The following is a 24,139-nucleotide window of genomic DNA, read 5'->3' as shown; positions in this document are numbered from 1 at the left end:
AGAATCCAGACAGAGGTACATTGGCACAGTCTCCCTTCCACTACATAAGGCGCTCATACTATATACTCTGACTCATCTTTCTGCTTTCACTCTTAATAGGTAAGCTCTATCCACATAAATTTCCTATTTCTCTTTTCCATCCTAAATTAAGACTCTTATTTATTTATTTTTGCAAAATACTATCAGAAGATCAAGCTAGATATTACCTTAATGACTGGGGGAGGGGGGCATTTGTATAAATAAATGCAGAGCATCTGCAGATTACTTCAAAGCTGATAGGAGGAGATTAGGGAGAAAAGACTGCTTGTATATGGCAGAGAGACAGATGCGTGAATAAATATGCTTCTTCTAAGGGAAACATTATCTTTCTTGATGAAAAACTGTTTTAGCCAATGCTTCCAAAATAGCACACTATAACAGTACCTACCTCTGCATTTCCACAAATCCCATATACACACCTCTCACAATGGCGGCCAGCTGTGTAATCGCGGCAGTTGTGGCAGGCTCCCGTATATAGGTCGCATTCCTCAGAGTGCCCATTGCAGTGACAAGGCCGGCAATTTGGGAAGCCCCATTGGCCTGGTGGGCACTGATCACATTGGCGTCCCACAGCTCCATGCTGGCACCGGCACTGTCCACTTATTGGTTCACAGATTTTGGAGGCAGAACCCTCAGGGGAACAGGCACAAGCTATGGAAATAAGTTCCACATATGTGAGCATGAATGGGGAAAGGCTGCATTAACTGTTACGCTAATTATGTGATAGAGTTAGGACCTAGCTAGTGCACAGTTACATAGGAATCTCCAATATGAAGATTGTGCTCACCTTCTTCCTGACACAGACTAACTTCAGAGTTTCCAGCTGTATATCGTGTGGTAGGTGTTGTTCAACCCACATGAAAAGAGAACATATTTTGTCTGTTCCTTGTTGTAGAAAGACTCACCCCCTCTTCCTTCCTCAATAAGTGGCTCAGTGTGGTGAGGACCATATTGTGCCTACCTGCCATATAAGTATTAAAGGTGTGGAACATCTCAAAAAGAGGGAAGGGAGAGAGAGAGATGTAGCAGCCCTAATTCAGCAGAACCATTCAGCAGATCACAGGGATTTAAACCCACATTTCAAAGAGTTAAGCACTCAAAGCCTAAATGGATACATCTGCCCATTTCTGTTTCGAATACATCAGAACTGTAAAATTTCAATTTTTCTCCATCCATAATGTGAAGACATTTGCTAATGTTGGCAAATTCTTATAAAAATTAAAACAAAATGAAAAATTGACCTATCAGAGAAAACTAGGTTTAATACGTTGTTGGGGAAAAGAGCAGAATGGAACTGGAACAGGCAGTACAGGGAGGCCCTGCCTGATTACTTACAAATGCAGCCATATGGTCCAAATCCATAGGTGCCTGGGACACACTGGTCACAGCGCCGACCAATCACATTGGGTTTACATTGACATTGCCCTCCTAGTTTGTGGCAGACACTGCTGGTAGAGCCCTGCGGGTCACACTGGCAGGCTAAGGACAGAAGAAACAGCATTGCCAAAAGTGAGGAAAATAGCTATGTAGCAGAAAAGAGAAGATGCATTCCCTTGTCCACACTCCAATTAAAATAAGACTCAGCAGAATTTGTGGTGTTTGTCTAACAGGGACAAGTTAAAATGTTTCTCCAGTACACTGGACAGAAGCTGGCCATGTTAATTCCCTCTCTAGTGCTGATTCATGATAAAAGAAATCTAGTTTAGGCCTTCTTGTAATCTTACATGAAATACTACTACTACTACTACTACTACTACTACTACTACTACTATATTTTCCACCTCTCCTGCTCGAGGCAAGGTGCGACATGTTACAATGCAAATAAAAAAGAAAATATGTAAAACCAACAGCTAAAATACAATACTATAAAACCATTGAAGCACACTCATATGAATACTTTCTTTAAAATACTCAAATGAAAGAGTTATGATTTAAAATTGACAGGGTAGGCCTGCCAGAATGCAGTATGCTTATTTACACCACAAGTCACCAGTGACCAATGAACCAAGCATTCACCACTGAAAAATGCAAGCTCCTCCTCCACACCAAAGACCAATGCCACAGTTGGTAACATAATAGTGAAACGTGTGCAGAATATGGCATACGATATAAATGAGGCAACTGGAGGCTGTGAGCTTTTGTTTTGTTATCCTTAAAGTTGAGCATGCCTCTAATCTTCATGGTTTTATGGAAGAAAAGCAGGACATACATTGAATAAACAAACAAGAAAGGGAGAGAGGCTATCCCTAAACAATTGTTAACATTTTTGCTAAAGATTTGGAAATCCATTATTGTTACAATTCCAGGAGTAGAATTTATTTTTCTGGTTTCAGAATCTGGGGAAATGATTTGCCACAGACCCCACAATTTTACAGATTCCCCATATATCAAGGAGAAGTTAGCGTAAGGAATCCTCAGCCCTTGGCTGCTGATTACAGGTAACTTCTTTTCCAACATTTGGACTTATTTAATGTGCACAGTCCCAGCTCTAAATGCTATCCCTGCCCACAACACAATTCTACCAAGTTCAAGAAAGCTAGGTAACCCTGCTTCATTCTTCCACCTGAAGCTATATGTAAACATACACACTTCCAAAGAGCTCCATTCCCAACCCACACTTGGCCCTTCACTCACGCAGAGCCCCATCATGCATCAGAGCAGAGATGCTGCACAGGAGATGGGCGCAGGTCTCAGCCAGGTCAGGCATGGTGGCCATGCGAAATGCCTCCAGGCAGGTGTATCGCTCCAGGGCCTCACGACGCTCCACTGCTGCTGGATCTTTGCCATGGAGACCAGGCAGCTCTGTCACACGTGGCAAAAGAACCAGCTGTGGAAAGGAAGAAGACTTATCATTGACTGGAATGCACAGGATAAGTCTGTTCCTAGCTGGCGAATGAGAACTCACACTGGGATGGATATTGTGCAGGAGGTACTGTCTAATACTAGGATGAAAGGAGAATCCTGGAACAACTTAGATCATAAAGCTCCTTCTGGCACACAGTTTCTTACCGAGTCAACAAGGAGGAAGGCTGCGGGATGGCGTTGTGCCACACCTGCCCGCTGGAACCGCACAGTGATCTCATAATGGTTCCTAGGCTCAAAGCAGAAAGGCCGTGGTAGGAGCACATACCTGTGGAAAGAGAGATGACATACTGAGGTGTCCATCTGCCAGGGAAGGCAAAGAGCCTGTGCTGCTGGGAAGGGATGCAAGAAGGTAAAAGGCTACAGTATGTAAAATGAAAGTGTTAGCAGGTTTGGAAAGTGGATGGGCTAGTTTTGCTAGCTGCATTAAGGAATGCAACTATGGAGTTTATCACATGGGGGAAATCCTATGCAAAAACAAGATTTTAAAGGTAGAAAAAAACCAACAAAAGTGGGTTGATTTTCACACACATTGTTGTTAATGTGGTGTTAAAAAGATGGACAGGTTGACAGTACACTGCCTTGCCTTTCACAAATTAGAAGGTTATCACACAAGGGAAATCCTGTGCAGTAATGGGGGTTTAAATCAGAAAAAAAACCCTGCAAATGTGAGTTGATCTTCATACGACGTGGTGTTAAAAGTGGCACTAACCCGAACAGAAAGTAGATGGAAAGTAGACAAAAGCCACTCTTTTTTACTTTTGGAAAATCCCGAAAGTAAAAAGGAATGGCTTTTGTCTACTTTTGGGAAAATCCCGAAAGTAAAAAGGAGTGGCTTTTGTCTACTTTATGTTCGGGTTAATGCCACTTTAAAGCCACGTCATGTGAAAATCAACCTACTTTTGTGGGTTTCCCCCCGATTTAAACCCCTGTTTCTACACAGGATTTCCCCCGTGTGATAACCTCCTAACTTGTGAAGGGCAGGGCACTGTAATGTCAATCTGTCAATCTTTGTCTAATAAATAAACACACACAGAGAAACCTCTTTTTAAATCCAACGTTCACATCATGTGATGTCAGAGGCACTCCCCTCTAAAGCTGCTATCAACTTCTACTTCACTACAACGGGCTCTCAGCTATGACTGCAGAAGGAGAAACACATGAGCCAGACAGCTTTGTTTAATTGCTGTTGGAGGCTATATTTCAGAGGAAGGCACTAGCAAACCACCTCTGAAGGCCCATTCCCCCCTTCGTTCTGGTGTTGTCATGTCTGGACAACACACAGCCCAACCCCAATTCTGGTACGGGCAGTCTGGATAGCATCCAACATGTCCCCCATCAGAACTGGGGCAAAACAAGATTAAAACAAATTTTAATTTACAGTTGTAAACCGCTTAGACACAGCTAATTTGGTTTGAAGCAGTATATAAATGAAGCTGCTTGTTTTTGTTTGTTTTAAAAACTTACCTGTTGCTCCAGGTCTTCTGAGAAGACCCAAAGCGCTCAATTCCTGTGGCGTGGCAGCTGTCTGCACAGGCATTCTGCTGGGCCACCTGGAACATCCCCCACAGCCATAGGTTGCTCGTTTTGACGTCAGAACAAGGTGCCCAGCATGTGACTATCACTGGGTGCCTAATCCTGACCTCAGAAACGAGTGACCCACAGTAGCGGAGGATGTGCTGGGAGGCCATGCAGACAACTGCCACACAGTGGAACGAAGGACCAGGTAATGAGGGTAGATTAGGGTAGCTGTGAGGCCAGGATACTTTGGGCTGCTCCTGGAGTATTCTGTCCAATTCAGACAACCTCTAAGAAAACCTTATAAAATTAATGGGGCCACCTTAAGCAAACAGGTGGTTTGAACACACATACACACAGTAGCAGTCCAGTAGCACCTCACACTGGGCATATACCTTACTCCCGGCCCCAGAAAAACATCTGGGAATAAGATACTGCTGCTCCCATTGATTGTTTTGCTGATGTGATGTTGCTGACATTCTCGTTAGTTTTTAACTTGTATGTCCCCCCCCCCCCCCCAAATTCTGCATTGGATTTAATACTTTTTAAGGAGGGGAGGGTATCAGGGATTTTATATGTTCTGTATTTTTAACTTTGCTAGCCGCCCCGATTGTTCTCAGAAGGGCGGGATACAAATAAATTTTATTATTAATATTATTAGTAGTAGTAGTAGTAGTAGTAGTAGTATACTTTACTTAGACAACTGAGACGGCAGCACAGAAGTTGAAGTTTTTGATTTGAGGCAGCATAAAATTGCTAAATGTTGGGGGGTATATTTAACAGGCTGGCTGCTTGAAATACTTCAAAGGCAACAGCAGGATAGCCTTGTGTCCTTTCCAAATTGAAAGGGAAATGTGTGAGGGTGAGAAGAAATCTAGAAACATCTTTAAGACTAACATTTAATTTGGAACCCTGTAAGAGATTTCATTTCAACCCATTTCTTCAAATGCATGGAAACAGCTTACAGCACCAGTATTCCACGGCCATTAGAGGGCAGTAGCGAGACAGATAAACTGTGGTCAGAAGGTAGGGAAATAATCAAGGGAGGATGCAGAAAGACAGTACAGCTGGCCAAGGAAAAGGAGAAGAAACAACGGATAACAGACAGACCGCTTCAAAAGAGATAGAAATAAAACCAGAAACATGGATGTAACTGTTCAACATAAGGAAAAAGAGAACTGCTATAATAATCAATGCAGAGAAACAGAAAACAGCAACGAAATAGGAAAAACAAGAGAACACTTCCACAAGATCAGAAAACTCAAAGGAAAATTCAGACCAAGAGCAGGGATGCTCTACAATCAGAAGAAGAACATACTACATGATCAATAAGAAATAAAAAGACAATGGGAACAATAAACAGGAGAGCTATACAAGAGAGAAGATAAAATGAATGACACATAGAATGAAGAACCATACAAAGATGAACCTCAACTTCTAGAGAGCGAGGTGGAAGCTGCACTAAGAGATATTGGGAGGAATAAATCTCCAGTGATACCCCAACTGAACTGCTACAATCCACAAAGACAGAATCAGTACTGGTGTTAACTAAAATATGCCAGCAAATATAGAAAACAAAACAGTGGCCAACAGATTGGAAATGATCACTATACAACCCCATCCACAAAAAAAGAGACACAAGAAACCGCAGCAATTACAGGACCATAGTATTTATCTCCCATGCAAGCAAACTCATGCTCAAAATGCTGCACCAGAGACTCCTGCCATATATGGAGTGAGAAATTTCAGAGATGTAAGCTGGATTCAGATGGAAGAGGCACTAGGGACCCACATTGCAAACATGTGATGGCTAATGGAGAGCACCAAAGAATTCCAGAAGAAAATCAGCATGTGCTTTATAGACTATAACAAAGCCTTTGACTACATAGATCATGAAAAGCTATGGAATGCTCTTAAAGGGAGTGCCATAATACTCAATAGTCCTAATGAGAAACTGTACTTAGGACAAGAGGCAACTGTTAGCAAAAAAAACACGGAGAAACAGAATGGTCCCCAATTGGCAAAAAGGTCAGGCAAGGCTGCATTCCATCACCCTATTTGTACATCTTGTACACAGAAAATAACATATGAAGAGCAGGTTTAGACTCAGAAGAAGGAATGATGATAGGAGGAATGGACATCAACAATCTAAGATATGCAGATGACACCATACTACTAACAGAAAATTTCAGAGACTTGGAACAATTATTAAGGAAAGCTATAGAAGACAGTGCAAAGGCAGGCTTACTGTTGAACATTAAGAAAACAAAGATCTACATAAATTCAACCTAGATAATGAGGAAATTGAAACAGTCTTGTACCTTGGATCAAAAAGATTTCTTGTACCTTGGATCAGACTATTGATCAGAACAGAGACTGCAGTCAAGAAATCAGAAGATGACAACGAATGAGAAGGGCAGCTATGAAAGAACTAGATAACATCCTAAAGCATAAAGATATACAACACTAAAGTTAGAATTGTGCAAGCCATTGTATATCCCATCACCACGTACGGATGTGAGAGCTGGACAGCAAAAAAACAGGATAGGAAGAAAACCAACACATTTGGGATGTGATGCTGGAGAAGAGTGCTGAGGATACCAGACACTGCAAAAAAGACAAACAAATGGGTCCTAGAACAGATCAAGCCTGAACTCTCCCTGGAAACCAAGATGATGAAACTGAGGCTGTCGTACTCTGGCCACATCATGAGAAGGCATGACTCATTAGAAAAGACAATGCTAGAAAAGGTGAAGGGAAGCAGAAAGAGAAGAAGACTGCAGGCCAGATGGATGGGCTCTATTAGGGAGGTCATAGGTATGAATTTGCGGGAACTAAGTAGAGAGATGGAGGGTAGGGGGTCATGGAGATGTCTCACCCAAAAGGTCGTCATGAGTCAGGACTGACTCGAGGGCAGTTAATACACATGCACGCACATACACACGCACACGCACACGCACACACACACACAGAGACAGAGACAGAGAGCACACAGCAGCTTATAGCCCAAATCTGTTTTGATGGATACTATGGTCATAAACATAGAGAGATCTTGTAGTACTTTTGAGACTAACTGAAAGAAAGAAATTGGCAGCTGCTATGTACTATGTACTAATTCTACAGACTAACATGGCTATATCTTTGAATAGTCATAAACAGTTAGTATTCTAGTGAAAACTGAAAAGGGACATTTTCTATTCCAGTTAGTTTAAAATCTCATCTGGCTAATTAGAGGACAAAATGTTCTGCAAAGCTATATAGAGACTACCTAAGTACAGTAGCTTATAAAAGCTAGTGTGCTGTAATGGTTTGAACACTGAACTACAACTCTGGAGACAAGGGTTCAAATCTCCACTCAGCCATGGAAACCCATGGGGTGAATGTAGGGAAGTCACACTCTCTCAGCCTCAGAGGAAAGCAATGGTAAACCCTGTCTGAACAAATCCTACCAAGAAAAATCTGTGATAGGTTCACCTTAAGTCAGAAATGACTTGAAAGTACACAGCAACAACAAAGTAGCTTATAATGTTCCATTTTCTCACAAGCCCATCACACTTGAATGCCTTTCCATAAAACTCTGAGCAACAAAGGAATATGAATGCTGAACTTCTAAAGACAACACACCTGCCTCCTCCATATATAAATATAACAAAAAACAATGAACCGCAAAATTAGAATAAGCTGACTTTGGAGATTATCAGATGGGGGGAAATTGAGGAAGAAAACGGGATACTCCTGGGATAATTGGGTGACTGTGCTGAAGATTTTCAGACAACGTCATACTTATCCAGGACTTATCCCGGGAAGAACCAGGAATGCTCTGGCAGCAAACCATTTTCAGGACTTCCCTGTGAATGGTTTGTTGCTAGAGCATTCCTGGATCTTCATGGGAGAAGTCCTGGATAAGTGCAATGTGTCTGAAAATCTTCAGCATGATCACACAACTTTGCCAGGAGTATGTGCCCTTTAATCTTGGCTTTGTTTCCAGGTCTGAAAATCTCCAATGAGAATAAGAAAAAAATAAATAAAAATAAATAAAAAGTATTAAAAAGGTAGAAGAAAAGAAATCTCTCATAAAATGGTCAGGTTCCCCTAAATACTAGATGCTATGCTTATGTCAATGAAATCAGAGGCATATGTGGCATATGATAGGATAGGAACAGACAGACAATAGGAGACTCTAAAAAGTGCAGTGCAGTGCAGTACAGTTTGGAATGAAACTAAAGAAAACTTTCAATGGGCCCAAACAGACAGGCCAAAATAAAGCTGCTTCAGGTCACTTTGGAGGTATGCTGTTTAAATGTTGCATGTGTCCTAAGAAGCCGGAAGCTGCGCCAAAGCCACGCTCCAATCCTGGCCTCTTAGGATGCATGTGTCATTTAAATAGCATACCTCCAATCTGAACCAAAGCAGCTTTATTTTTGCCTGTCTGTTCAGGTCCAATGACACTCTTGGCAATCTGCAAGACCAAAATCTATCAGCATACAAAGAGGGCCCTTAGCCAAACCAAAATAGCAACAACTTTCTAACCACACAAAAAATAATCCATGAGTTCTTCACTTAACTGTGGTAAACACTCAGGTACTCCAACAGCAAATACTCAGATGACAGAGAAACCACCTGTTTGTCAACTGTGCCAAAACGCAGACTCCAACAAACTAAAAATGGAAATGTGGGCTTAAGGAATATGGAATCATGCTGGTATTTTCAGCACTTGTTTCTAATACTAAAAAGTGTTAGATCAGGGGTTTATGTCTGTGCACAAGTATTGTGGTTCTACCCCTTTCACAAGCTTTCAGGGAAAAGAACCCTGTGCTGCTAAAACTGTTTATAAATATGTTAACAAATATTATTTTATACTTTGCATAGTGGAACGGTGGCCTTAAGACCACATCTGCATCCATAGAATACACACACAGCACTAGGAGCAATTTTATCTAACTGTTAACATTGCCTTTTTCTTGAAGAAGCCAAACAGGCCAGCAAAATACACTTTGGGCCCCTGACTCCTGTTTTGAGAATAAAATGACTGGAGGAAATACAGAGGTTAGCTAGTCCTGTTTTAGATTATTATCACTTCCACTTAATACATATTCATAACTGAAGAACCTCAAACTAATAATTAATGACATGAGGCAGATAATAACAAAAGACAATTGCAGACCAAAAAAACCAACAACATGCAAGTGTGTTTAGCAAGCAATTTGGAATGTAGTTAAGGGGTGGAATCCATGGGGTCTTAATTTCCATGAAAAGTTCACGCCAACATTATATGAGTCTCTGCGTGCAAGTGTCACTTTTATTCACTTTAGTTCCCTTGGTTCTCCTCCTCTCATTCTCACCTGGAACTGTGTGGCAGACTCTCTCGATACATCTGCTCAGAGGGCAGCACATTGCCACAACGTGGGCTCATAGGTAAAGCCTGTGAGCTGACACTGATGACAGCTTCCCAATCCTCTGTGGACTGAAGGAAGATAAGCAAGTTTAAAATAGTAATCCCTGAATACCCACCATCAAGCCTATAATACAGATAGCATCAGAAACAATTTAAACTGGGGGGGGGGGGGGGGAATCCACAAAATCCACAAAGGCTCATGCTAAAATAAATCACAGTCTTAAAAGTGCTGCTATATTCCTTGGTTTCTCTTCCTTCTTTTTATGCTGCAAGACACTTGCACAGTGACTTCTTTGAAAACTGCCTAAATTGTATACAAAAATTGCAAAAGGCACAAGCAATGATACCTCTATTGGGCCAGCTCCATAGTATAAAATACATTATGCAAGCTTTTGAAGCTTCCCTGGCTTCTACATCAGGCAAAGATCTTTAAAATCATACAGGAGAAAAAAGGCGACAATGTCGGAGTCATAGGCCTGGGTCACATCACGGATTGTGGATTTTGTTCTATTTTACTGCATGGTCATAACTACCCTGTTTCCTGTTTAAACTGAAGCAAATCTTGCTTTACAAAAAGCCATTATGTAAGCCCTAAAGGCAGGTTTTAATTTTTTAATAATTTAAGCATTTTTCAAATTTTGTATTTTGTGAAGTTTAACTGGGTGTTTTTTTTACTAGTCTGAGCATGAAGCCTTCAAGGACTAGCGTGAACCTAGGCAGAAAAACAACAACAACAAAGCTTTAAAAGTAACAGTTTTGATGAGATAACAGGAACAGACGACTTTTTTAAAAAATGAACTGAGAAAGATTCATACATTATCACTGTAGGCCCCTTTGGAGAAATGGCCACTGATACAGGGTGCAAGCAAAGAGGTGCAAAAAATCTTTCCAATTTGCTTTGTTTTTTTACTGTGAGATGTCTGATGGGGCATTTCTGCAAGTGGAAAATCCAATTTAAAAAAATTTGGCATGTGTTGAATCCTCTATTGAAGGGCACACACTGAAATCTTTTAGTGCAGTTTAACTGCTATAATTATTACGAAAGCCTGGATAAAAAAAACAAAAACAAAAAACCACATACCGAGAGATAAGTAAGGGGAATTGCTACAGTCAGTAGCTGCAGCTTAATACTCTCAGACTGATTCACAGTGGGCCCATTCCCACTTACCGGAAAATCCATTTCCTGAAACGATTCCTGAAACGGGTTCTGAAAAAATGTAGTTCCCACTATGTTTGCGCCAGTTTCAGGAATTGGTTCAGGAATTGGCAAGTGGTGGGGGACAGCTTGTTGTCCCGGCCCGTCACTGGCCTCTTCTGGCCCCCAAATGCCCAGCCCAGCCTCATTACTGGCTTCTTTGGCTGCTGACCAGCTTCTCAGCTTCCCTGTGCCTTTTTAAAAATTTCCTGCGGCCGGGGAGGCCGGAAGGAAGGCGTAGAGAAGCAGGGGGAAGCCGGGAAGGAGGTCGTAAAGCTTCTGGCTTTTTTGCTATCTCCTTTCAGCCGCCCTGGCCATGGGAAATTTAAAAAAAAAAAGGTGCAGGGAAGCTGATCAGTGGCCAAAGAAGCCTGTAAGGAGGCTGGACTGGGGATTTGGGGGCCAGGAGAGGTCAGCGACGGGCTGGGCCAGGTTGCCAGTGGGAACCAGGGCGGATTCAAATCCGATTCGAATCCACTTGGTTCCCACTTGGGCTGAATCGGTTTATTTGAAAATAAATCGATTCAGCCCAAAAAACACCCCATTTTTCCAGCATCTTTTTGATGTAGGTTAAATGAGCAAAAAAGGGCAGAAAGCATGGCCCCCATTTCTGAATCGATTTCTGAAATCGGATTCAGTGGGAACCATGCCCCTTTAACCCAGATCCTGATCCCGATTTAAACATAGTGGGAACAAGGCCAGTATGAATGTTCCTCTTTGGCAGGTGGAAGTATAAGACTCAGCCTTTCCCAAGCTTAAATGCCTACATTTTGTTGGGCTACAACTCCAGTTAGCCCTAACCACTGGCTGTATTTGTGTGGGGTGATGGGAGGCAGGTATTCTGTTCAACGAGCATTTTAAAGTAGAATTGTTGTTGTTGTCAGAAAGACTGAAGTATTAGGTTAAAGTAAGAATAAAGAAGTATTCTTTGCCTAAGAATGCCCTATGAAATTTATGAGGTTGCCATAAACTGACAGGCTACTTCAAATCGTGAAAACACACAGAATATCCTTGCTGTCTTAGCAGTTTTTCCCACTGTTGCACTTTGTAACGCTGTTCAGTTCCTGCCCCTGTAGACACACCCAGAATACATCTGAACCTTTTCCCATAACAAATAGCACCCTTCATACACCCTCGTTCCACACACCTCAGGTTCATAACGTAACAGGATGTCATAGTCCATGGGGTAGGGAATATTGCCAATACGGAACGATAAACCAGCCCCATCCCGTACACGAGCAAAGCCCGGTCCGGTCCACGTAATCATGTGACCTGTATGCTCACGCTGCATGACTTCCACATCAGGCTGTGGGTGAAAACACAGTGTTAGCAAAGCCATGGATTCTACATTCTCTTTAGCATGTGTCACTCCCACCCATCTAGCAAGTGGAATTGTACATGGAAGCAGCCTGTTTGGAGGCTCTTCTCACTGTTCTCTCTGCCCTGTCCCACCACTTCCTTGCCTCCATCTCAAGTCACCTTTTGCTGAAGCTGCCGGGCTCGCCGAAGTGCTCCTCGCTGCTGTAAGAGTCTTACTGTGCTATGCTGGCGTCGCAGCCTCACTTTCCGCCCGTTGTGAACTCCATTATAATACTCCACACAATCTACTGGGGCCTCAGGCCGCAAAGCACCCTGTGACAGAGAAACAATTTTTTTTAAATGGCATTATCAATTGCTGTTTGTCTACAACTTGCAATCTGAACTGGTTAGTGGTGATCCACTTCAAGGTCCTACTACTAGTCAGAATTTGGAAATGGTGCTTTTTTGGACTGTACGCATGGTCACTGGTTACAAGCACTGGGACTAGTGTGCGAGGCCTATATGTATAGTTCAGACATAAGTACTAGAGGATCACCTTCTCCAGTACTGAAATATCTGGGTTTCAAATTTGGCTGTAGACATTCTACTTGTAGTACTCTATAGATGAGGTTGTGCTTCATACTCTTGTCAGATGCCAATTTATATTTATTTGCATGAATTTTTGAGGAGTAAACTGGCTTTTAACTACTTTTTTGCATTATTGGTTTTATCAAATTTTATCAGATATTTGTAATTTTTTTTATTTTAGATGTTTATAAGATGTGTTTTTATATAGGCTGTAAACCAGCTTGGACTCCTGCAGGAAGGGTGGATGGGGAACAACAAAAATGCTCTCTCCCTCCTTCGCCATTCAGTTTTGACAGATACTGAGGTGCAACAGCAATGGCAAAGAGGGAGACAGTAGAATTCTTTTGCAGTTGTATGAGCACTTGCTTTAACCACCTGTCTATTTCAATAAATACCTCCTCACCTGCAGATATCTCTGCTTCTTTGTGACTTTTTCCCGATGCTCTTCACATATAAAAAGTTGTCATTTGGAGACTGTATGCTAATCTGTAAAAGGGGCCGAATGCATGGTTTCCACAATTGTAATTTAGGCCATTAGGCTGGACTGAGGAATTTTCACTTCACATTCAGGTTTGTGTGTCCCCGAGGGAAGAAGCTACCATTCTGTACTATTCTCTTAGACAAGCTCTCTCAGAAACATAAGCATAAGCCACTACCGAAATCACAAGGGCTTTCTCAACATATTTTCCTCTGCTTATAGGCAAGAATGTTGTCCTTCTCCTCCCAAAGTCTGACTCCCTCAACCTCTGTCCTGCACTCACCGGTAAACCCTGATGAGTTGGTGAAAGACCTGTGGCATCCTCAGCTTCATACATATAGTAGTCCAAGGGCATGCAGAAATACCCAGGTTGCACATCATCACACTGACGCCCCATGAGGTGAGGCCGACAGGGGCACTGCCCATCATCCATAGAGCATCTGGAGACAGAGAGCATAATGGCAAAACAAGAACTGTAGAAGCAGCTATACAACTAGGGTGGATTAGAGATGACAACAAAAAAGGTAGAAGGAGAGGGGAGGGTGCACATTATAGGTCACTCTTGGCATCTGTTTGGTTTTATGATCAAAATGGTTAAAGAGGATTAAGAGGTAGACTCCCACTCACCCACCCTCCATTCATTCTCTTTTTGAATGCTTTTCTCATGAGACTTTTGCTTGGAGTTAGTGACCGTGAATAGATGGAACCAGGTTGCCAACATTTTCTATGAAGAAGAGCTCAGGGAATGTTTTTTAAAAACTATACCTGCTAGAATCCAATGGCCATGCTGGGTGGGGAAGCCTAGAACCTGTAGTTCAAAAAATAACTACAAAGGAATCACATGGACTGTGATTCCTTTGGTAAGGAATTACTAGAGGCCTAGTAGGCATGAGGAAGCTTAGCAGTCTTGGCAACTTGGCCTACATCGATACAAAGGTGGGAATTGTGTGACCTTCCAGATGCCATTGGACTGCAACTCCCAACAGCTCAACTTCCAGCAGCCAATGGTTAGGAATGCTTGACAGTGAAGTCCAGCAATATCTGTGGGAGTATGACAAGATTCTCACCTCTGGATTGCATGCTGCTATAGAAAGGAACAGGAACTAGTACAGGGAGGGAGGGAGAGTACGTGTGCCTGTTTAGTACCTTGCTAGAAAGACAACTTTGTTCAACTGAGCTCTGCTTCAAGAAGCAACAACAATGAAAATGAAGCAAATTCCAGGCAGGGCTGGGTGTGGCTTCCAAATCACACTGAGTCACATAGATGCATTTTGTAGCAGCTTCGCCTCATTGCTCAGTTGATAACAAAGGCCTGCAAAATTGCGAGCTATAACTTTTTTTTTTTTTTTTTAAAGTATATTGGTTTTATAGGAATTTGATGTTCTAAATCCAAAAGTAACCTCAGATTTGCTCCATCATGTACAATTTTTTCACAACTTGCTTATGCTATAATATGTGGCTGAATGAAATAATCCTGCAAAGTGTAAGAAAAGGTATAAAGGGGCTCGGCAGACCGCCCCTTTTAGTGCCAGATCAGGGCTGCAGCAAGTACATGCCGCAGCCCTTATCTTGCCTTTCTGTAGCGCAAAAAAGAGCTGCAAAAAGTGGCTTCTTTTTGCACCCTGGAAAGGGCACCATAGCCACTGGCACACGGCTTTTCCGTGCTCCTTTGGCACTGCATCATGTAGACGCAGCACCAGAGGAGTGCCATGATGTTGTGTGCTGTGTGGTGCAGCACGCAGTGTCATGCCGGCCTGGAGGCAGAGTCAGGGCATGCATCATGTGGACACCAAGCCCTGACTCTGCCCCCAGCCCAATCTTAATGGCCAGTCTGTACAGCCCCAAAGTCTTCTAAACAGACTTTCAAAACACTTTAATTTGTTGATATGAAACACAAAAATCTGTTTAAAAGCACTAAAAGAACATCTGTATCCATGCTTAACCAAAGCTGAATTGACAAAAATCAGCAAATTTGTGAATGAACTGTTGGTGATAGGACATTCTTATTGTGTTTTTAAAACTCAGCACCCAAAAACACATTAAAAACAGCTACAATATTGAAAAAGTTTTTTTCATTGCAGGCCTATGTAATACATCCAGAGGGCAAGGAGAAACTGAAAGTTACTAATGCTATGATTTCCATGTATTTGCCAGGCATTGCTTATGATACATGCTGAGTGTGGTTTAAACAAATGTCAAATCCTGTCTCCCAGCTAAACTATTTTAGACAGCAGCACACTGAGCCATTCTGGTTCCTATTCCAGCATAGGGCTGACATAGGAAGCATTCTCATATAATGATAGCAAAACACAATAGAATTTGCATTAAAATTATCTAATTCTAATAGAATGAAAATGTTTTACTAAAATATCAGTGAAAAAGCCAGATTCCCTAATAGGCAGAGATAAATATGAACTCTTCCAGTAGTATGCAGAGAAGCCATATTCAGAAATCCCACACGATTGTCCTATCTTAAGTATGATGAATATTTTGTCTTAACCCTACAAGTTCATTAGCAAAAAGAATAATGTCTCCAAACCACAAGAGGTGAAACATCTATAAATACACATGCAAGATTTACTTCTCAGTTTTGAATTTCTGACATATTGTATGAATGAACAGATGAATGAATAAATATTTATCTAGACACTGGGACACAATAAAGTCCCAACAGCATAGTATTAGGCAAGCATGGCCAAGGCACCTGTAAAATCATTCATTACACAATCACTCATCGCTGAAACAATGGACTACAAGTGCAGTTAAAATGTTTAAATGTATAATCAACACTGCAAAAGCACACTAAGCAGCCTTTTCCAGTGACACACTACAAATGTGTATACAAAGCCACGCTTGAGAGCATATGCACAATAGCAGTGATTGCTTACCACTTGATGGCATAGTTTGTTAGGGAGCTTGCCCACTACCAACAGAGTCAGTTTATGCAGGATCATACACTTCCATCCCCTGGACCCCTGTCAATAAAATGGCCTCTGAGAATACAGAGGTTGGTCATCCACATACCTCTCCTTCCACCCAACCTCTTGTATCCAGCCTTTACACATTGCTCCTCCTACCTATTGCTGTAGGCACCTCCAAAATCACAAGCACAGCTCCTGCAGCCAGTCATGTCGTAGCTCAGACCCCAATATTCAGGCTGTGGAGGAGAAAAACCATTAGAACAACCAGGAATCAGTCCCAAGGTAGATGCAATACAAACTGAAGGATCATTCTAACATGGGAGTTCTATAGTCCGTAAACCTGGTGAAAATATTTTTTTTCCATTGATTCTCTCCTGTTACTTGAAAATTTGGTTGAATTACCTTTTGGGAGGGAGCAGGGGCCCATTGGTTTCATCAGTTTTCCAGAGTGGTCTGTCACCATCCCCACCCACAAGCATTAAGAACTGTTGTCCTAATGTTATAGCATCTACTTACCAGACACTGGTTGCAGTATCGCCCTGTGACGAAACGCTTACAATAGCAGTCGCCACTGATGTGGTCACAGGGGCTATTACCTGCAATGATCCCACGAGGGTCACACCTGCAGGCTGAAAACACACATCAGCATTTTCCATAGGGCCTGATTCTGGTTTTTAATACAACTCTGCTGATCACAAGTGCTGTGGTATTTCTATCCTCTGGCCTGGCTCAGACTCCAGTTCACCCAGTCATGTGCTCCACATACTGTAGTTCCCACAACCACAACTTTCAAATTCTGCTAATGAATTCAATGAATGACCCTTTGAACAAAAGCACATGTCTTGCTTTTGTTCAAAGGGATAATCCTGGAAGAATTTAGAATGTTTAATTCTAGTTGTTTCACCTGGAAAAGCCAGCTCAGGGAAGATCGCTGATGTGAGGAACAGAAACAGGGGAGGGCTGAAAAGGCTAGGAACTGTACAAAAGTAAATAAATGCAAAAGTAAATAAAATAAATTCAACCTCTAGAAATGAAACCCAGATAAAAACATTTGATAAAAATAATTTACAAAATCTGGAAGAGTTTTTTTGTTCAAGGGTAAGGCTGGTTTGTTTGAGCCTAGTGGAGGCTTACTTATGTGCAGTAGTGTCTGTTGTTTTATTGTAGTTTGATGACCTTGTCTCTGTTGGATCAAGGCTGATTCTTTGTATGAACAAAGTGGAGGTGTGACTGTGTGTTTGTTAACACTCTGTTGTTCTACTGGGTGTAAACCCAGGGCCCCCTCCAGAGCACCTGGTCTCAAGGAGGCAGGACTTTTGATCAGAGGAGGTAAGGCAGAGAATTGGCATGGAGAAATGTTCTTCATACACAGATACTAGCCAATCAGCACTATGCACAACACTTTTAAAGCAAATCTTTAAAAATGTTTTCCCAGAACCTGAATCTGGAGATAGAGAGAAAGATGTGGGTTTTTCGGGCTATGTGGCCATGTTCTAGCAGAGTTTCTTTCTGACGTTTCGCCAGCATCTGTGGTTGGCATCTTCAGAGAATGCTTTGCCTGGAAAAATTGGGTGTATATATACTGTGTGAGCCTGGGAATGCAGGAGTGATTTGCATGTGCATTGTTCTGTGTTGATGGCTGGCCTCAGCCTGGGAGGCTAATGCAAATGAGGATTAATTACACAGACAACATACAACCCAAAGCCCAATTCTGATGCAAGCTGTCTGGATGATGTTCAGCACATTCCACACCAGAACCAGGGTATAACTATGTTAAAGCAAATGTTTAAAAGTTACCTGTTGCTCCAGGTCTTCTGGTAACATCTGGAGCCCTTGGTTTCCATGCTGTAACAGCTGGCTGCAGAGGCATCCCACTGAGCCTCCTAGCCCATCTGCCACCACCACAAGTAGCCTATTCTTAGGTCAGAATTCGGTGCCCAGCATGTGACTGTTACTGGGCATCTCATTCTAACCTCAGAAGAGAGTGACCCACATCAGCAGATGTACCAGGCAGCTTGGCCTGTGCAGACAGCTATTGTGGCACAGAAATAGAGGCTGAGATAATGGGGGAATTTCAGGACAGCTGCAGGGCCAAGATACTCTGGACTGCCCCTGGAGTATCTAGGCCAATGCAGATAAGGCCCAGTTCTTCATCCACAAGCTCTGTACCCATACTACCACTACTTGATTCCAAAACTACACTTAGGAAGTTGGGATGTGTTTGTCCTTTCTCATAAAGTCACCCTAGACAGTGACCAATACTAACGTTGGCACCCTAGAGGGTCGTTCCGGCTCAGTCCATAGAAAGCTTCTTTACAGCTGTCACAGCGCACGCCTTTGACGTTCTCTTTGCAGCGGCATTGCCCCGCGATCATGCTCAGTGTCATGTCTGTATGACTGTCACACACTCCACCGTCCAAAGAACCCACCGGGTCACAGTCACAGGCTATGGGATAAAAAAGAGATAGTGGGGCAGATACATTTGGAATCAACATAGCCAACATCCTGAACAACTATAAGGTGCTGAATCAGTCAAGAATCCACTGATTCAGAATTGAAAGGAGTGAAACTACTGTGAATAACCCCAGGCTCTCAGTGAGGAAGTTGGGATTGGTTTATCCCTTTTCATAAATCCTGACACAGGGCTTTATCACATACGGCTTTTAAACCATGATTTCACTGGGAGGGAAGCAGCATCAGTGACGATGATGGCATGACACCACTTCCCTCCTGTAGCTGCCTCATCCCCTAGCTGTCCCTTCTCATGCATGGGGGAAACCTGTGAATGAGCTGCCAATTGCATGATGCCCTGGGTGCAGAAAGACATTCCCGAGGCATTCATGAAATTGTGAGTCACATGGTGCCACTGTTCCCTCCTCCTCCTTTTCTCCCTCTCCTTGTGGTTTTTAATTTTTCTTTTACTTGGATTTTCATGAAATTTCAGAGCTCCTGGGTATCAAGGTTTAGTTTGAAAAGTTAAAATGTTGAATCGAAGCTGCAAGAATGGGTCTGGTGTGATAAAGCCCACAATCAATAACAGCAGCAATTAGAATAATTCTTTCCAGAACTACAAAAGTAGTTCAGTAGATGTCAGACACTGGGCCTGTTGAAGAGTGGGTTAAAAAGTAAATGGAATTATATTAAATTAATGATAAGAGACTGGAAGTAAGAAATTGGCAAAAAAATATGTTTTTGTTAGAGACAGTGCCCTTTTCACGCTACACAGTTATAGCACTTTGCTTCTCCTTTAACTGCCATGGCTCCATCCTGAAGAATTCTGGAACTGGTAAGGAACTAGAGCGCTTTGCGAGATACCCTTCATCAAACTACAAATCCTAGGACTCCATAAGGTGGAGCCATGGCAGTTAAATTGGCATCCAATTGCTACAATTCTGGAGCATTAAACGGCAAGTGTGCAAGCGATCTAATTTTTCCAAACATTTTATCAGAAGGAATGGGAAGAGCAAGTTGTTTCATCTACTCCACAAACCTGCTCATAAACTGAAGCAATATTTGGATGTGGGTGTCTCCATTGTCTGAGGTGAACCAGTTGGTGACTACAGAGAAGTCTTTCTCAATGGCAGCAGTCCTCTCTACCTAGAAATGCTGTCTCAACAAGTGGAATGTTCTGTAGAAGCTCACTTGTACTTTCTATGACCAAATTCCATTAAATTCTATTTGTTCTCCTTTAATGAGAAATGTATCTGCTATTTCACACCAGTGTGGTTTTATTGTTTGTTTCACAGTTTTAGATGTCCTGTAAATATACTGAAGGTGGCACATACATTTTAACAGAGCGTAGAAAAACAGAACTTAGTCATGCTGGCTAGAAGATTATGTGTGCTGTAGTAATCTTTCCAAGCTCTGAATTTTAAACATTAACAAGAAGCATTTCATGTATATGGAGTATAATGAGTCATAACTTACTGAAAAGTATTTGCATTGTTAATAATGGGATATTTATAATGCACTGTTGATAATGGCAATATCTGCAGTATTGCTAAAGGGCTGGTTGCTAATACAGGATACAGTGAAGAAATACAGACACCTGTCAAAAGACTTATCAAAATTAGTTTGACAAAAGTGGTAGGACCTGTCTCCTTATTTTAATTGAAGCCTGGAATGTATCACATTCCATATGTTTGTTTGACTTATTTCATGCTGAATATTTAAACAAATGATGCCGCTGTTTAAACAAAAAATACAGGATAAAGTAATAGCTTATCAGAATCAAATCCATTATTTGTTGTTAACCACCCTCAAGTCGATTTTGACTCATGGCAACCTGTATTGTTTATTTTATTGTTTCCAATTTAATATATGTATTAATGTCTATTGTTTCTTGTAGAGTGTATGCCACTGGCAGGTCTTTATTTTATTTTATTTTATTTTAATTGATTGTATAATATACAGATCTGTGTAAATCTACAGCACTTTATAAATACATTTTAATAATAATAATGGCAACCCTGTGGATGAGACACCTCCAAGACTCCCTATCCTCCACTATTCTTCTAAGCTCTCGCAGATTCATACTTGTGATACAGTTTTGTCATTTTATACAGTATTCATTTTTACTATGATTTAATGGTTTTATTTTTAAAGCTACCTGGCATTCTTTGCTTTGGGAAAATTATAGTATTAAACAAACAAAAATGCCCCACTGGACAAAATGAGAAATATTGCCAAAAATGAATTTATTTTATTTGATTTATTAATTAAAATATTCATAATTTGCTCCACATCACAAGATCTGAAGATGACATACAAGTAAAATTAATTTAAATAATTTAGACAAATTTAACATGATAAGGATTAATTTAAACAGTCTAAAGGCATATTGAACAATGTAATAATTAAAACGAATTTAAATCTGTACAGATTTGAGCAAGATAGCTAATAATGAAAGATAGCTAATAATGAAAACTCATGTTTTAACGTGATACTGAAAAGAATCCAGCACTGGCATTAACATTATGGGCATGTGTTAATGGACAGGACTAGAAACCAGGTCCCATTAAATGCTAATGTTAACTAGATTTTTACAGACTGAGCAGTCATTCAGATATCGTCTTTTTTAGCGGAACAATGTGAATGACCTCACTCTTGCATTCCGGGTTTGTTATTCACACTATGGAACTACATCTATGTGCGCCTCTGGGAGTTCGATTGCTCACATGTGCCAGCGCTCAAATAAACATGGAGTCAATGATGAGAATGTATTCAAAACACATTCAATGCATGCAGAGTTTAATCTGAAATTATTCTGTGTCTATTCGCACTGCCGATGATGCGAATCTTTTTTTTTAAACTTGGGGGGGGGATACCCGGTATTAATTATCCCACCTTAAGTGGTTTTTTAGCAGCCTCCCCCCCAAAAAAAACCCCTTCATCGGATGCATTTGGGATGCATGTGGACAATGAAGATTCAACCTGAATTTATCCTGAATTATTCTCACCATCTGAATAGGGCCCGAGACTATTTTAGGAGTGGAGTTACTTTCATTGGTGAAAACATACACTTTTCAGTTACACAAAACTCTTTGCTAGGCAGGATGCAAGGGCAGCTAGTGCTCAGTAGCATAGAGAACAAGATTGCTTACATTGGCCCTGTCCAGATGGGCCTTTTAGCACGTATTGAGTACGTGCTAGGGTTGCCTTGGAGCGTCCTTTACAGACACTCACTAATCCCAGCACGTACTCCGGTGTAGTAAGGTGGAAGTAGAGACTGGGAGAGTTGGGAGGGCTAAGGAGGACCAGGTGGAGGAAATGAGGAAAGAACCCCAGGAGGAGGAGCCAGACGAGCAGAGGGCGGGCCGTGCAGAGAATATAAGGAGGGAGGAGACAGCTTGTGCGGGGAGAGGGAGAAGGCGCGGAAGAGGGGGACGCGGTGAGGCGGTCGAGTTAAGAGGAGGAAAGGTAACTCAAAGTCCCCAGAGAGTGGGAAGGCCTGTCTCTTTGGTCGGGAAAGCCAGCCCTCGGAGGCCAGGCCCACACGAGACTGTTAGGCTCGTCGACCCGCGAGTAGAAGGGGACTTTGCCTACCCCGGAGAAGGTGCCTGGCGACGACGGGACCAAGGGAATCTCGAGGGTGAATGGTGGGACCCAAAGGGAGAAGCCTGGGAACAAGGCCCACGACCTCAAGACTGGGAAAAGGCAGATAGGGAGGCCTTGGAGAAGCACGCGGGTGGAAGGCGAGGCGGGGAGCACGCCTTGACCCAGGACGAAGAACCCTCGGAAGACTTACCTCAGGCGACTTGCTAGAGAGGGGACTTACAGACACTTCTTTTCTTTGCCTGTGTGGCTGTTACCTTGTTTGTTGCCAATAAAGGCGTTATTGTTGCTGCAACTCAGTGCTGGAGGAAAGTTTGTTTCCCACGTGGAAGGGAGGGCCCTCCATTTTTCTCCCGCCATGCAACCTGCTGCGCCAGCCCCGCCCACATCCGTACATCAAAATGGCGGTGCCCTGTCTACATGGGCACTGCCATTTTGACATGACAGCTGCGCCATGTCCAAATGGTGTGGCGTGGCCGTTACATGCTGGTGCCACTACAGGGCGCTTGTGGCACCCTTTCAGTGGCGCCAAAAGGAGCTCCGAAACAGCCTTTACACAGCCGCGCCAGCAATACGGAAGAGAAAGGGGCCAAGTGGCCCCTTTCTCTCTCTCCCTGCTGCTGTCGGGGTATCCTTGGGGCATGAAGCCGCTTCCCCGAGGCCTGGAAAAGCGTTTTGCCGCTTCCCTGAGGTCTGGAAAATCGGCGAATCAGGGCCTCCGGGGTTGCCGCTGTGGCTGCTGAGGCCCTGATCCGTCGGGGAAAGGGGCGGGTGCAGGCCGCCCCAAAGGAGCAGTTTGTATCCCGCATAAAGGATGCATATTTGGTCACCTTCATGATATATCTTTAACAAGACCATTTTGGGAGGTCAAGCCTGGGCAACAGACAGGCAGACAGCAGAAGAATAACAAGTTAAAATGCTGTATGTATGAGGGAGCTCAGAGATATTTTCCAGAAAAGCAAATTATGCACACACATACGTGTGTGTGTGTACACATTCACACATACATACACACATACACATACACACGTACATAATTAAATGGAATACAGTTTGAGACTTCCTTATCTGGAAATCCAAAATCCAGAATATTCCAAAATCCAGAATTGTCCATGCGGGTGGTTGAGATAGTGACTCCTTTGCTTTCTGATAGTTCAGTGTGCAAAAACTTCATTTAGTGCACAAAATAATATTTTGTATAAAATTCCCTTCAGGCTATGTGTATAAGGTGCACGTGAAACTGTAATGAATTTCATGTTTAGACTTGGGTTCTATCTCCAAGATCTCTCATTATATATATGCAGATATTCCAAAATCAAAAAAACTCCAGACACTTGTGTCAAACATTTTGAATAAGGAAGACTCAACCTGTAGCATGGAAACAATGATTCTGGCATCTCAGTCTGACAAACAGAAAAATCATGCCAGATACAAAAAAAGCAGTGACTGAGATGAGGCAATACTCACGGATGCATGCAGTACTTGCACGAATGTCAGCCAGTGGGTTGCGGTAGTAGAAGGGCTTGCAGAGTTGGCAGTGGCGCCCCATGGTGTTGTGCTGACACTCATCACAGACTCCGCCACTGGTATTGCCTGTGGCCAGGTACACGGCCATGTCAAAATGGCACCGATGTGAGTGTTCATTGCAGTTGCACTCTGCAGAAAAACCAAAACACTGTTATCAGGCATGCTATTTTCAGCCGTTTTGAAGTGAATGCAGGCAATGGCCCTTATTCATGTACTACCAAAATAAATAATGAAATGGGCATGCTGATCATGTGACCTGCCAT

At 42.4% G+C, this 24,139-nt stretch overlaps 1 protein-coding gene across 1 annotated transcript in view; it reads right to left on the bottom strand.

Annotated features, from left to right (window-relative positions):
- The window catches only part of LOC149321242 (laminin subunit beta-2-like), an 82,690-nt gene that overhangs the window by 24,390 nt on the left and 34,161 nt on the right, over positions 1-24,139 (bottom strand). Inside the window, exons 10-21 of the mRNA XM_089518281.1 lie at positions 23,817-24,005; positions 18,562-18,741; positions 16,812-16,924; positions 16,452-16,531; positions 13,658-13,814; positions 12,489-12,641; positions 12,157-12,315; positions 9,762-9,883; positions 3,049-3,169; positions 2,674-2,866; positions 1,375-1,518; positions 459-690 (exon numbers count right to left, since the gene is read on the bottom strand). Of these exons, the coding sequence (XP_089374407.1) occupies positions 459-690; positions 1,375-1,518; positions 2,674-2,866; positions 3,049-3,169; positions 9,762-9,883; positions 12,157-12,315; positions 12,489-12,641; positions 13,658-13,814; positions 16,452-16,531; positions 16,812-16,924; positions 18,562-18,741; positions 23,817-24,005 (1,843 nt within the window). The remainder of the gene's footprint in view (positions 1-458; positions 691-1,374; positions 1,519-2,673; positions 2,867-3,048; positions 3,170-9,761; positions 9,884-12,156; positions 12,316-12,488; positions 12,642-13,657; positions 13,815-16,451; positions 16,532-16,811; positions 16,925-18,561; positions 18,742-23,816; positions 24,006-24,139) is intronic.

Source organism: Sceloporus occidentalis, unplaced genomic scaffold (genome assembly GCF_023333645.1).
Source record: "Sceloporus occidentalis isolate IW3139 unplaced genomic scaffold, rSceOcc1.0.p SCAF_1, whole genome shotgun sequence".
In the NCBI taxonomy this organism is placed as follows: domain Eukaryota; kingdom Metazoa; phylum Chordata; class Lepidosauria; order Squamata; family Phrynosomatidae; genus Sceloporus; species Sceloporus occidentalis.
This window is presented reverse-complemented; position numbering and strand designations above follow the sequence as displayed.